The following is a 13682-nucleotide window of genomic DNA, read 5'->3' as shown; positions in this document are numbered from 1 at the left end:
TTCATCTTTTAACAAGATCATTTCGAGTTATTTCCCTTGGGACAAAATCAAAATTTTAATGGCCGATATTTTATTGAATTTCGTAATTATGTTTTAACAGTTTTAAAGCGACGGAGTACAAATATGGTGCTTTATTGAATCTTATAGGGAGAACATCGATTCCAACCTCTTTAAATTTTAAATGTAGAAAATTTAAGGGGAACAAGGCGATTACTTGAGTTACAATTTCACGATGCATGGGATGAACATTACCACTGATTACGTAAACAATCCGATGTTTATATTTTCTATTTATACTATTCGGTCGGTCAAGACGTCGGATTGGGTGTGAATTTACGACAGCTTTTATACTGTTGTTATCTAAATAAAATTAAAGTTAAGAATATAGCTGATATAGTTTTGAATAATACGTTTCAATAAAAAAAACTCCAAAAAACACAGTTCTAATTAGATGGAAAAAAGATGAATACATTTGTAGCACAATCATATGTAAAGTAAGTCTTGTTATACAAATCCTTGAATGACCTAAAACTATTTCTACAGTTATGAGCCAAGGTAGCTTTGATTGCTATAAAAATGTACTGAGATCCTAAAGGTATTTGGCACCTTTTTTGTGCATCTAAAAAGCAATGCAATGCATATGCTCTTGGTCATGCAAAGTCCACTTTCCCAACACTTCTTTAGACAATCAGTCTCAGTGATCCAGTATTAAAGTGTATAACTGGAGTTATTGATTGAAATATGGCAGTTTCACAATCAACCTGATCAAGATTCTATTAGCTGAGTCTAGAAGAGATAATTTTATTACAAAAAGGAATTAAATTAACAACCTAATATACATATCTTTATTTCTTACCAATAAATATGAAACAATAGTATATTCGATTAAATCCCTTGTCCACAACAGTGCCTTTATATCTATGTAAAGAGTGCCCTAAAGGTGTAGTCCTCTGCGCAAAGGGTGCCCTTAAAGTGTAGCCAATCGCGCTAAGAGTGCCCTTAAAGTGTAGCCAATCGTGCTAAGAGTGCCCTCTTAGAAAAAAATTACCCTGCCCTTTTCAAAAGCTGCAGGAAACACTAAGAAATTGGATTTTTATTGGCCCACACTGGAATTTGGTATTCACTCGCCAAGTGGAAGACACAGATGGAATTTTTGTGGGCCCACACTGAAATTTACTCACCAATGGCGAGTGGGCAACGCTAAATTCATACCCCGTCTTACTGTGACGTACATGTAATAACATAAGCATTGTGATATAGGATATTTACGGGAAAGTACACAAATTCGAAAGTCATCTATACTGAAGAAGCACCTGTCCGACTCCCATATAAATAGGGTGACTCTTGGCAAATGAACCAGGATAAACAGGAACAAGAGGAGACAGGGGTGGACGTTTTTGTGACAAACAGAGCCCAGGGTCCGACACTTACGGTTGTCCGATTGCCCTGGGCAAGCTAATGCCGTATTCGGACAAGTAAAAACATTATCTTGGTTGTCCGATCGGGCAAGTGAAAAAAAGTGTTATATGATTAAAATTTCACAAAATCAATAGTGTCTGTTGTTTTGTCCATAGATTACTCAGTGATAACACCGCACGGTCGAGTAAAGTGGTCTTAACCCCCCTTCAATGTGTATATTTCGTCAATTGTTTGCACTGAATTCCCCATTTTACCAAAAATAGATCACGTTTAAAAATATTGGCCAATCAGGCGGCCGCGGCGTTGCTTCGCCATTATCGTTATCCATCGGGACACCACTCGGGCGTTTCCGACGCACGTGTTATTCCCACCGACCAATGGAAAGCGGAGGTCTATTTTCGTTGTTCTAACTTTATAATTTGACATCGGATGTGTATTTCCCTAAGATGGAAAAACGTAAAAGCTTGAAAGAGAAAATGAAATTAAACTTTTACAAATTTGTCAGTTGTTGTCAGTTTATCAAGAAGGGTTATTTGAAATGGCATTTCTTAGATAAATTATTATGAAATAAGTATCTCTATGTAAATAATCCCATTCCCGTATATTCATCGATCTTTTCCCTCCCTCCTCGGCTCATATATGCCTCATAGTATATTTTCATACTCCATCAGTGTCTTCCCTAGAAAATTTTTCATGCATGGTGGGTCCATGGTGGATTTGCAACGCAGCGCGTGATGTTTCTTTTTCAGAATTAGTTACACTATATAATTTATATGTTTATAGCCATATACCAATCTAATTGTTTTATTATAGGTAAGTCATGGAACTTTAGAGTATTTATTACAGATGAGAGGAATTAAAGAAAACAATAATAAAAATAATCCAGTCTGCAATAGTTATTTACAAATTAATGTCATGTACACATTATTTTGTTGATATCTTCCTCTGTTTCAACTTTCCAAAGATCCCCACACATTTTTCAAAATCAAAATCTTCCTCCTTTGGTCCTTCAATTGATATATGCATTAAGCAATTCAGCACTTTTTGGCATAGTCTGTTTCTCAAAGGTGTTTTAACTCTGTTTAAACATGAAAAACACCTTTCACAATCAGCTGTTGAAACTGGCAAAACAAGACCAATTGCTGCATACTTAGACAAGGATCCAAACTTCCAAGACTGGCAACTTTGTTCATTGTCTGCCTAAATGTCATGTCTTTAACATTCTTTCACTAACAGTGCCTAAATGTCATGTCTTTACATTCTTTCACTAACAGTGTCCTCAATTTGCTGATAGAATGGTTTCAGCAGCAACAGCAAGTTGTTAAATAAAACTTTGAATGTGATCATTGCTTCACAGAGATTTTACAGGAAACAATAAAAAAAAGTCTATTTGCGTTAATTACAGAAGTCGTCAATGAAGAATACCTGACATACGGATGACATATTTGACAATTACCTGTTTGGAAGCTAAGCTGACATTTTATTGACAATTAACTATTTTTATTTTTTAAATACATTCCTGTCCGATTTATTTATAACACTTCATAATTGTAAAAATCCTATCTTGCCGAAGTGAAAGAAATTTAGCCACACTTGTGTAAAAAAACGGCAAATGAATCCGCTATGTGACCCATTGACAACTCCAGTTTATTAAAAACAATACTTCCGTAAATAACTATGTATGTTTTGAAAGTTTTTCCATCAAATGTTTTAAATATTTCATAAGATACTTCTTTTTCTCGGCCCGGTAGCGGTGATGTGTGTTCTTTGATATAATCAATCAACCGCGACTAATCTAAAAATAACTGATTGTTGTGACCAATCAAAAAATAATGCATCGATGTAAATATACATTGATATAGCTGATGGAAAAAACTGCGAAACTTTATTTTAAAAAAAGTTTTGTCCATTCTCGGTGAAACTACGTTAGTTTTATTTTATAATACCAGAGACTATACCATTTTTTTCTTAATTTACTTTTTAAAGATCACAGTAAAATAAGGAACCGTAAAATAACGATATCAAACACCGGCCCCTTTTTTGGTGAAATTTATACTGGAAAAGGTTTAACTTTTTATTTAGCACAGATAGATATGCATTGGAGATTAATCTTAATATTTATTTATCAGCTAACTGGCAACTTCTATTATGTAACCGAAGTCTCGATGTACAAATGTATAACCATCTAATCAATAAGGTTGTAAAATCCCAGCACACGCGACGTGATGCATCCCATTATCAGTCGGATGAGTTTAAAACACCTGTGGAGTGTTTTTACTTGTCACTTCACTTTCAAAATATCGATAATAAATATTTTACACAGTTATAATTTTCACACATAGCGGGATGCATTGCGGCAATGATGAAAGCATGGCGGTCGAAATTTATGCGTAGCGGTACCGCAATGCTTGAATGGCCTAGGGAAAACACTGCTCCATAATCAATTTACACCCCATATACATGATAACTATATTTTATCTGCATGTACTACATTACAACCACAAAAATAGCATGTACAAGTTTGGGCATGTAGATTTCACTTTCGGACAAGTAAAAGTAATAGGGCACTTGCCCAACTGGACAAGTTGGTATAAAAGTTAATGTCGAACCCTGGAGCCAGATTCCTGTCAATGAAGAAGTGTCCTCAGAAAACAGATTACTTAGCCTACCTCATTCTGGTGCATGACGCAACGCCCATACTGCCACATCATCCATACCTTGAAAAGATTATCAGACATAGGACAACATCTTCATGCAGGACGTGGTTTGTCCATGGTTTTTTTCGGAAATAAATTGTATTTATAAAGCATTGTGATATATGCATGTAGATGGTTATTATATCCTATGGGCGATGTAGCGGTATGGCCGACACATCATATGGTTGACGTGGAAGTATGGCCGTCGCGTCTAGAAAGCCCTCATCATGGCTCATGGCTCATGCCATACAGACAAGGTTAATCCAGCCCGTGACTGTGTGGACTTCACTCCATTGTTATTGACCAATACATTATGACCTCATTTCTCAAATAACTATTAATCAAGCTTCCTCTTGCTTTACCCTCGCTGTCTAAGTGTCATAATTTTGGTAATCCTACAGTAAGTTATGTTGAAAATGTGTCAACAATGATCCACATCCCCCTTTTTACATCAAACGTTGATTTTTACTCTATTTTGTCCCTAAACCTGACAGCTACTACAGATCAAGAAGCTTATGCTTTTCATAATTTTAAAAGAATAATTGGTTACCATTCTCTTGGGTTATAAGTTTGTAAACAAATCAGTTTCGCCGGTTAAGTTTCAAGCTGGATGAAGAGACGTGTCCACAGTGAATGCGCAAGCGTGACCGGAATCGGAAGTAAAACATGATTTGTTTGAAAATGGCCGCCAAACAAGCTTAGACATACCAATATTTTGATACTTATGTATTGTGTACATCGTATATAACAAATTGTCATCAAAGACATAACCATTATATTTTTAAAGCAAAACTGATTGGTTACGCATATTAAGGAGTTAAAAACGACACTTGGCAAGAAGTATACTGCCGAATATACATACAGTACAGCTATACAGTTAAATTAAAATGAGAATAAGTGGTCTTGTTCCAGCAAGATTTCTCACAATTGTTGCCCATCTTGTGATAGTCATAGTTTTATTTTGGTCGAAAGTAAGTTAACCTTACACAATGTAAATTCTAATATGAGGCAGGCATTACCTGTGAAAGGGGACTTTTTTTTTTTTTAATTCAAACATATTTTAAGTTCTAAATCTGTTAAAAAAGAAACGGAAATACAGTAACGTTTCCGATTTTGGTTCTGTTGTTAGGGATTTTAGTTGTGACGTTATTTTAGTTATGACGTCATATTCAATGTAAACAAAGAAACGCTATCATCAGGTAACGCTTTTTTCATATCAAAGAATAATTAGAAATGAAATTGTTATTGTGTTCCTTCCTATATTTTACTGGGATGATAAATATATATTTCACTCAAAGTCTCATGACAAACGAGACCGGAAGAAGGAAGAAGATTTCTGCGCAAATGCGGGAATTAAAAAAAGTTACAAAAAAAAAGTTAACGATTTTGAGTTCATTAGTACAATGAAAATTTTGGGAAATTTTCCCGATATTTTTTTTTTAAAATTTTTTTTATTGATTTTTCTACTGTAATAGGGGACTTCGTCCTCTAATAAAAGGTGTTTACAAATGACAACTGATATGAGGCAGGTGCTACAAATTTTAGACACTTCCCAACCAAGACAAATCAGCATCGGTGATTGTCGGCACCTGAGAAAGACAGTTTGGTATCTGATAATCAAGACAAATCGGCACCTCATAAACATGATGAAGCTACTATGTTTATATTCCGTTGTTAAGCTTTCAGACTATTATAAACATCTAATTCTTGTGGCCTGATACTGATTTAGGTTTTCTTAGATTTAATACATTTCTTCTGTTTGGAAATTTTGTGTATTTATTTGGGTTACATTAGTCTGGGACATAATATGTTGAGTTTACTATTGGTCAGTAGAAGCAAATGTTTTATATTTTTTCTTCTCTCTTTTTCACAGTAGCAACTAGAATGCATGTACAGGGGTATAAGTCCCGCTATGTGGACAGTTCTAGTTTGTCATGTTTGTTGTCTTTAGAATTGTGGGGATCAAACGCTAACCCAAGCTGCAAACACAAGCTGCACACTTTTGATCTTCATTGAGAAATTATCAAATCTCATCATTAACTTACATAAAATATTAATTAATGCATAACTACAATCAATTATGATTTGATTAAATATGATTATTCAACATGTTCAAGTACAATCACATTTTGTATTCACACAGCATATTTTATGTAAGGATATCAATATCACTATCAAAATTCTTGTTATACAGTATTTTTAAATCATTTTTAATTGTTATTTCTTATATTTATTTTAATGAAAATGGGAAAATATGGAGATAAAAAACGAGGTGTCAATTTGTCTTGGTCCTGAAATGTCTAAAACAATGCTGAATTGTCTCTAGAACAAGGTGCCGAAATGTCTTGGTGCTGAAGTGTCTTGTTACCAGTGCTACAGGATACCAGTGCACCCCGAAATACCCACAAAAACCATTAAAAACCTATGTAAACCTATGTAATGATTCGAAAACCTTAGTAAACATATATTGTCTATAAGGTTAATGGTATTGATTTGCCCCATTTTCCATATGCACCTGGTTGTTAATCCTGAATTCTTGACACTTGGCACAAGGACAATTCAGCATTGGTGAAAGGCATTTCGGCACCTGAGAAACAGTTCAGTATGAAGACAAATCGGCACCTCATCAAGCTATTATGCTTATATTCCACTGTTAAGCTTTCAGACCTTATTATTAACATGTATTAACAACTAATTATGTGGCCACAGTGGCCTGATCCTGATTTAGGTTTCTAAGATTTAATACATGTCTTCTGTTTTGTGTTATTATTTGGGTTAGTCTGGGACAAAATGATGTATTGACAGTATACTATTCCCAGGGTCAGTAGACATGGTAGAAGCAAATGTTTTATATTTTCCCCTCTTTTTGAACACTCAGTTATGACTTGTAATGTTAAAACAATAAAATATAGTTTACAGGTATTTTGTCATGTTTGTTGTCTTTAGAACTGTGGGAATCAAACGATAACCCAAGATGCAAACACAAGCTTCATTGAGAAATTATCAAAACTCATTGTAAACTTACATAAAATATTGATTAATGCATAACCACAATCAATTATGATTTGATTAGATATGTTTATTCAAACACAATCAAATTTTTTATTGCATATTTTATGTGAGGATTTTAATATCACTATAAAAATTCTTATTTTACAGTATTGTTAACTCATTTTTGATTATTGATTTTTTTAACTTTAAAAAATAACAGGAAAATAAAGAGAGAAAACATGAAGTGTTGATTTGTGTTGGTCCCGAAATGTCCTGATGACGAAATGTCTGAAACAGTTCCAAATTGTCTTTGGAACCTTAGGTGCTGAAGTGTCGTCGTTACTGGTAAAGGGGTACCTAAAATGCAAAAATATAACCAGAAATATTGTCTAAAATGCTTTTGATTACTTTAATTGAGCATTGAATTATAAATTTATACCATTAAACACATACATGTACCAGCAGTTTATTAAAACAGCGGCGTAGAAAAAAAAACAAGATATTAATGCAAAATATTTTGTTTTCTTTTTCAGGAGGAGAATATTAAACAATGTTTGCCCAGTAGCTATACTCAATCAGAATATGACGAAAAAGATACACAGTAAGTATAAACATGATAAAGATACACTGTTAGTATAAACATGATAATGATACACAGTAAGTATAAACATGATAATGATACACATAAGTATAAACATGATAATGATACACAGTAAGTATAAACATGATAATGATACACAGTAAGTATAAACATGATAATGATACACATAAGTATAAACATGATAATGATACACTGTAAGTATAAACATGATAATGATACACAGTAAGTATAAACATGATAATGATACACAGTAAGTATAAACATGATAATGATACACATAAGTATAAACATGATAATGATACACAGTAAGTATAAACATGATAATGATACACTGTAAGTATAAACATGATAATGATACACTGTAAGTATAAACATGATAATGATACACAGTAAGTATAAACATGATAATGATACACAGTAAGTATAAACATGATAATGATACACATAAGTATAAACATGATAATGATACACAGTAAGTATAAACATGATAATGATACACTGTAAGTATAAACATGATAATGATACACTGTAAGTATAAACATGATAATGATACACTGTAAGTATAAACATGATAATGATACACAGTAAGTATAAACATGATAATGATACACAGTAAGTATAAACATGATAATGATACACAGTAAGTATAAACATGATAATGATACACAGTAAGTATAAACATGATAATGATACACTGTAAGTATAAACATGATAAAGATACACTGTTAGTATAAAAATGATAAGGACAAACTGTGAATATAAACATGATAAAGATACACAGTAAGTATAAACATGATACAGATACACTGTTAGTATAAACATGTTTATACTAACTATGCATCTCTTTAAGAGAAGAATATCTGGTACAGAGATTTTTGAATTTGCTGTTACATGTAAACATCACAATAATTTACAGTATTATCCATGCCATTAAGATAATTAAAAGCTATAAAAAAGATTATAATATGACGTGTTTTACTGGTATTGACCTCCAGGGCAGTGTCCTTCAAGAACTCTGCAAAGAACAAAGATCAATCATCATAACAATAAAATAGTATCAAGTGTAGATATAAATAAGAAGATGTGGTATGAGTGCCAATGAAACAACTATCCATCCAAGTCACAGTTTTGGTCTTTGTTTTGTAATGTTTCTGTTTTAATGAGTTTAACCAGATATATTTTTATTGATCAGACTTAGGAATAATTTATTGAACTGATGATCATATTTTTCTCTAATTTAAGGATGATAATTGGTCTGTAGCTCTAGGATTGTTTGGTATAGAGCTACTAGGATTCATAGATGGCGTCTCTTTTTTTTAAAACTTATATTTTTCTATTTCAGGATGATAATTGTTCTGTCTGTAGCTCTAGGATTGTTTGGTATAGAGCTGATAGGATTCATTGGTGGCATCTCTTTGTTTTTAAACTTATATTTTTCTATTTCAGGATGATAATTGGTCTGTCTGTAGCTCTAGGATTATTTGGTATAGAGCTGATAGAATTCATCGATGGCATCTCTTTGTTTTTAAACTTATATTTTTCTATTTCAGGATGATAATTGGTCTGTCTGTAGCTCTAGGATTATTTGGTATAGAGCTGATAGGATTCATTGGTGGCATCTCTATGTTTTTACCTATGCAAAGCATGTTATGTATCCTTTTTATCATAAAGTACAGTGAATGATGGGTTAAAAAATAATTACATTAATGGGGGCACTTGACCTATCATGATTACCTATGTGAGTTTGTCAGTATCTTGGCCAACACATGGACTAATGCATTGCTTTCTTCATTTCTAAGTCATAAATATTCAGGTAGTTCAGTTCTCATTCTACTTCAACTTTATCAGTAGTATTATGGTAATATGTTAGCTTAGAGTATATATATGGGAAGTCAATTTGGTTCAGTTCTATTTTGGAAGGGAATGAAATTTTGCACATTTAATAAGCATATGTAGATGTGGCAAAAAATAGGGTTTTTTTTGTAGAAGGTTGATTTTTCTAAACAAAAATCTAAAATGTATAGAATTAGTTGTAGTAAGTACAATCTTTCTTACCAAGCTGACTCTTTTAAAAGTACATAATACAAAAGAACAAAATTAACCATGAGGTGAAATTTATGCATCTTTCTTGTGAATAAGAGAACCAGCCACATAAAGGGACAATAACCTACTTATACATACAATATACCAGCTTCAAATATGAAAAAAATGGAGGGTCAGATAGGCCGACTTGTTATATGATTGAGGAAAAATTCAAAAATGACATTAATGTTGAAAAATATTTTTACAGTATTTTCTTTTATTTAACTTGATTGAATTCCTTGACTACTGATTAGCAATAGCAGCACATTCTGGGGCAGCTGTAGCATTGTCATATTTTATATTCCGATCCTGGCCTTGTTATCGGTACTGGTATATCTTCAGCTTCTCAAGTGCTCTGCCGGCATTTACAGAAATATGTGTTATGATATTGATTGGATGTTGTAGAAGAGGACTTTTATAGCCCTTATTTTTCATACAAGTGTTTATTAGTTTTATGCTGTATAAAAATTCTCAAAGCATGGTGCAAATAAATTTGCTAAAAAGAATGAGTATTTCTTGTACATAGAACTTTTGAAAAGTGGATCTAATAATTGAGTAATGGTATATATTTATTATAACAAAAGTTACAAAGTATTTTTGTTTGGATATAGTTTTATAGATATGTGTAAAAATGAAATTCTTTGATGTTTACTATGTTAAAATGCTTCAGTACAATTGTGAGAAATATTGATCTGGCATGATTACCTCACACTTTGCTATTGCAATTACTTCCCTTGGCTGGTTTGCTAAAGGGAGATAAGCATACTTACAACAGAATGTTATCCTTGACAATTGAACAGCTTGTGCAGCACATGCATCTGGTGCAGTGGCATTAGTTTACTTCCTGTTTCAGTTTTGGCCATGTGACTATTACTGGTACATCTTTGGATTCTGTAGTGCATTCCCAGCATTTATGGAATTACTATCAATGTTGGGTGTGGCTTGTTTCCATATGGAATTGTGATCATATATAGAATTATCAATTTCAGATGTATTTGGATATTATAGCAGTAAATCGAACCTGAAGAGAATTTTTTACAATTAGAAGATATACATTTTTGGGCTTATTTGGCCCCATAAATCAACCGAATATGAAGTCTTGTGATACAATTATTCATCCCAATTTTTAAACTTTAAATGATGGATTTGTGATATTAATATACTGTGACTTAAAAAAGATATGTGTTGAAAATGCTCAATCAATTTAATTTTGATAGGGCCCAAAGTTTATCAATATAATTCCTCAGTATGAAAAAATATTTGCCTGGTTGTGATTGTGTATCATCAATAAGATTTTTTATACCATGCTGCCAAATGTTATATTTATATTGTATATTTTCTGGTAGATCTGTGTTTTGATATTTTGTTAAGATGTGTGAGAATTTGTATCGTTTATTGGGTAGACTTTTTAATTTTTTTTATGTAAAATGAACTGTGCTAGTACGTAGTCTGAAAATAAAATCATGCGAAGAAAAGACTATAAATGTATTTCTTAATCCCCATCACATATTTTATGCTGATATGAATTTTGTTCAGTGAATACTAGGACATGACATTAACATGATTAAATATAGATACATGTCTTGTAGATGCTGTTCAGCTGTAGATGCTAATGAACATGAGATTCCCAAGAATTTTTTTATATCTGACCTAAAAAAAATTAAGTAATAAAAATATTTATAAATTTTGAATTTTGTTATGTTTTCCACAGGATGTTTGTTATATATTTAAGGTTTTTGTTTTGCCTTCAACAATTGTGGCAGAATACAAGACAGAGATGCTAATCTAGAGCTGGCACATGGCATAAGCTGTTTGTATAAATAGAAGAGCTGAGTAATTCATGTCTTCTATACAGATGCCTTTTGCTCTGTAGTTTCCCTCTGGTTGATGCCCATTGTTCTTGACCATAGTTTCATGGTTCAGTGACGTGACTGCTTAGAAAAACTAATGTTGTAGCATTAAGTAAACATAAAATTTGGTGTATAAAATGATTGTAAGGTATGCATGTCCGTCTTGCAGAGTGCATCTGATATTTAACCTACCGGTAATTCATAGTTCATTCATCGTGAAGTTTTTGTGAGCAATAGGTCATCTATTTTAACCGAAGGAAAAAAAATCGGTTATTGATTTGGGGATGTACGGTGGACAGGCGAGCAGGCGTGAGGCTGCCAAACAGTGTCCGTTCATTAACATTGATTAACATGAAAACGCTTTGACGAAATTTTTTCAAATTTAGATATGTTGTTTCCTGTGACTAAAAAAAGGTCAAGTTTAATTTTTTCTGATTTTAGCTTTTCTCATTGTTAAGTTTTATCCCTTTCCAATAATAAAAAGTGGTACTTATTATGTGATTGAGTTATTTCCCTTTGAACAGAAATGGTTAATTATATATATATATAAAGTTTGATTACACTTACAGATAACTTTTATAGATTTTTAAAAGACATTGTATTAATGATAAATGACATTTTGGATTTTTTTTTTCTTTTCTTTGGTAAATTGTTTGAAGAATTTTATGGTAGGTTTGTTTGTTATTCTGTATAAACTACTTTTTTGAATGCTATATATATATATTTTTTTGATGAAATGAACTCCTTTAAAAACTAAGCTTATATTGTCTATTAATAAACATATATTAAGATTTCTGATTTTGGTTTAATTTCATCAAAAATTGAATTCTTGGGTTCTTTGATATGCTGATTCTAACAATGTTTTAGTGCTTAAATCATGTCTAAATTTATTGATTATAATTTGAAAATATATAACTTCATATCTAATTTTAGAGAACAATTTTTTAGTGGTTAAGTCATATCTTATTTTAGAGAACTATTTGTTTATCATTTATTCAGTTTGAGTTATTTCCCTTTGAACAAAAAATTCATAAGTATATGGATCACATTAAACTGTGATTCATTTCAACATAAATTAAATATATATAGGGTTCTTTCAAATGCTGAATCTAAACCTGTATTTAAATATTGGATTTTTGGGCCCAGGTTCTAAAATTAAACTTTGTTTGATTTCAAAAAAAATTGAATTTATGGGTTTTTTTGAAATGCTGAATCTAACCATCTATTTAGAGATTTTGGATTTTGGGCTCCTTTATCAAATTGGTCCACATTGAGGTCCAAAGGGTCCTAAATTAAACTTTTGTCTGATTTCATCAAAAATTGAATTCTTGGGGTTCTTTGATATGCTGATTCTATTAAACAATGTACTTAGATTTTGGATATTTGACCATAATAGGTAAATGTCAATTTCAAATTATTCAGTTCTTTGACCACATTCATTTTGTGTCACAAACCTATGCTGTGTCAAATATATATTCAATCACAATCCAAATTCAGAGCTGTTTTAAGCTTAAATGTAGTGTAAAATTGAGAATGGAAATGGGGAATGTGTCAAAGAGACAACAACCCGACCACAGAACAGACAACAGCAGAAGGCCACCAACAGGTCTTCAATGCAGCGAGAAATTCCCGCACCCGGAGGCGTCCTTCAGCTGGCCCCTAAACAAATATATATACTAGTTCAGTGATAATGAACGCCATACTAAACTCCAAATTGTACACAAGAAACTAAAATTAAAAATAATACAAGACTAACAAAGGCTAGAGGCTCCTGACTTGGGACAGGCGCAAAAATGCGGCGGGGTTAAACATGTTTATGAGATCTCAACCCTCCCCCTATACCTCTAGCCAATGTAGAAAAGTAAACGCATAACAATACGTCCATACTTGCACCAACTGTTCAGGGTTCGACCTCTGCAGGAAATCCGGTTTGCTGTCACTCTGACAGCCTCTTGTTGGTGTATAGAATTATTGCAAGTCATATGTCTATCTGGCAGGGTTCGTAGACATATTTCTTTCTATGTACAGACAAGTGTGACTAAC

At 32.4% G+C, this 13682-nt stretch overlaps 2 protein-coding genes across 5 annotated transcripts in view; one reads left to right on the top strand and one right to left on the bottom strand.

The window, feature by feature from the left end:
* Positions 1–4759, bottom strand: part of LOC127719671 (coatomer subunit beta'-like) — a 35702-nt gene extending 30943 nt beyond the window's left edge. For all 3 annotated transcript variants that reach the window (XM_052225904.1, XM_052225903.1, XM_052225905.1), the window contains exon 1: positions 4666–4759. In XM_052225904.1, the coding sequence (XP_052081864.1) occupies positions 4666–4668 (3 nt within the window). In that variant the 5' untranslated portion in view covers positions 4669–4759. The remainder of the gene's footprint in view (positions 1–4665) is intronic.
* Positions 4760–4771: 12 nt separating this feature from the next.
* On the top strand, positions 4772–11480 carry LOC127719673 (transmembrane protein 107-like). Of its 2 annotated transcripts, none has more exons than XM_052225906.1 (4): positions 4772–5086; positions 7640–7707; positions 9258–9358; positions 10044–10353. In XM_052225906.1, exons 1-4 carry the CDS (start codon positions 5003–5005, stop codon positions 10208–10210), a joined length of 420 nt encoding a protein of 139 aa, XP_052081866.1. In that variant the 5' UTR covers positions 4772–5002; the 3' UTR covers positions 10211–10353. The 2 variants fall into 2 exon arrangements, with proteins under 2 accessions (XP_052081866.1, XP_052081867.1); XM_052225907.1 differs by lacking the exon at positions 10044–10353 and adding an exon at positions 10590–11480 and having other exon boundaries at positions 4774–5086.
* Positions 11481–13682: the final 2202 nt, after the last annotated feature.

This window comes from Mytilus californianus, unplaced genomic scaffold (assembly GCF_021869535.1).
Source record: "Mytilus californianus isolate M0D057914Y unplaced genomic scaffold, xbMytCali1.0.p SCAF_11, whole genome shotgun sequence".
In the NCBI taxonomy this organism is placed as follows: Eukaryota; Metazoa; Mollusca; class Bivalvia; order Mytilida; family Mytilidae; genus Mytilus; species Mytilus californianus.
Note: the sequence above shows the minus strand (reverse complement) of the source record. Positions and strands in the feature narration are given on the sequence as shown.

Bases quoted from the DNA above. Each gene is read 5' to 3' on its own strand.
- LOC127719673 (XM_052225906.1), top strand. From the start codon at position 5,003: ATGAGAATAAGTGGTCTTGTTCCAGCAAGATTTCTCACAATTGTTGCC. The intron at 5,087-7,639 runs GTAAGTTAACCT...TTTCTTTTTCAG, and splicing joins TAGTTTTATTTTGGTCGAAA to GAGGAGAATATTAAACAATG. The intron at 7,708-9,257 runs GTAAGTATAAAC...TTTCTATTTCAG, and splicing joins TATGACGAAAAAGATACACA to GATGATAATTGGTCTGTCTG.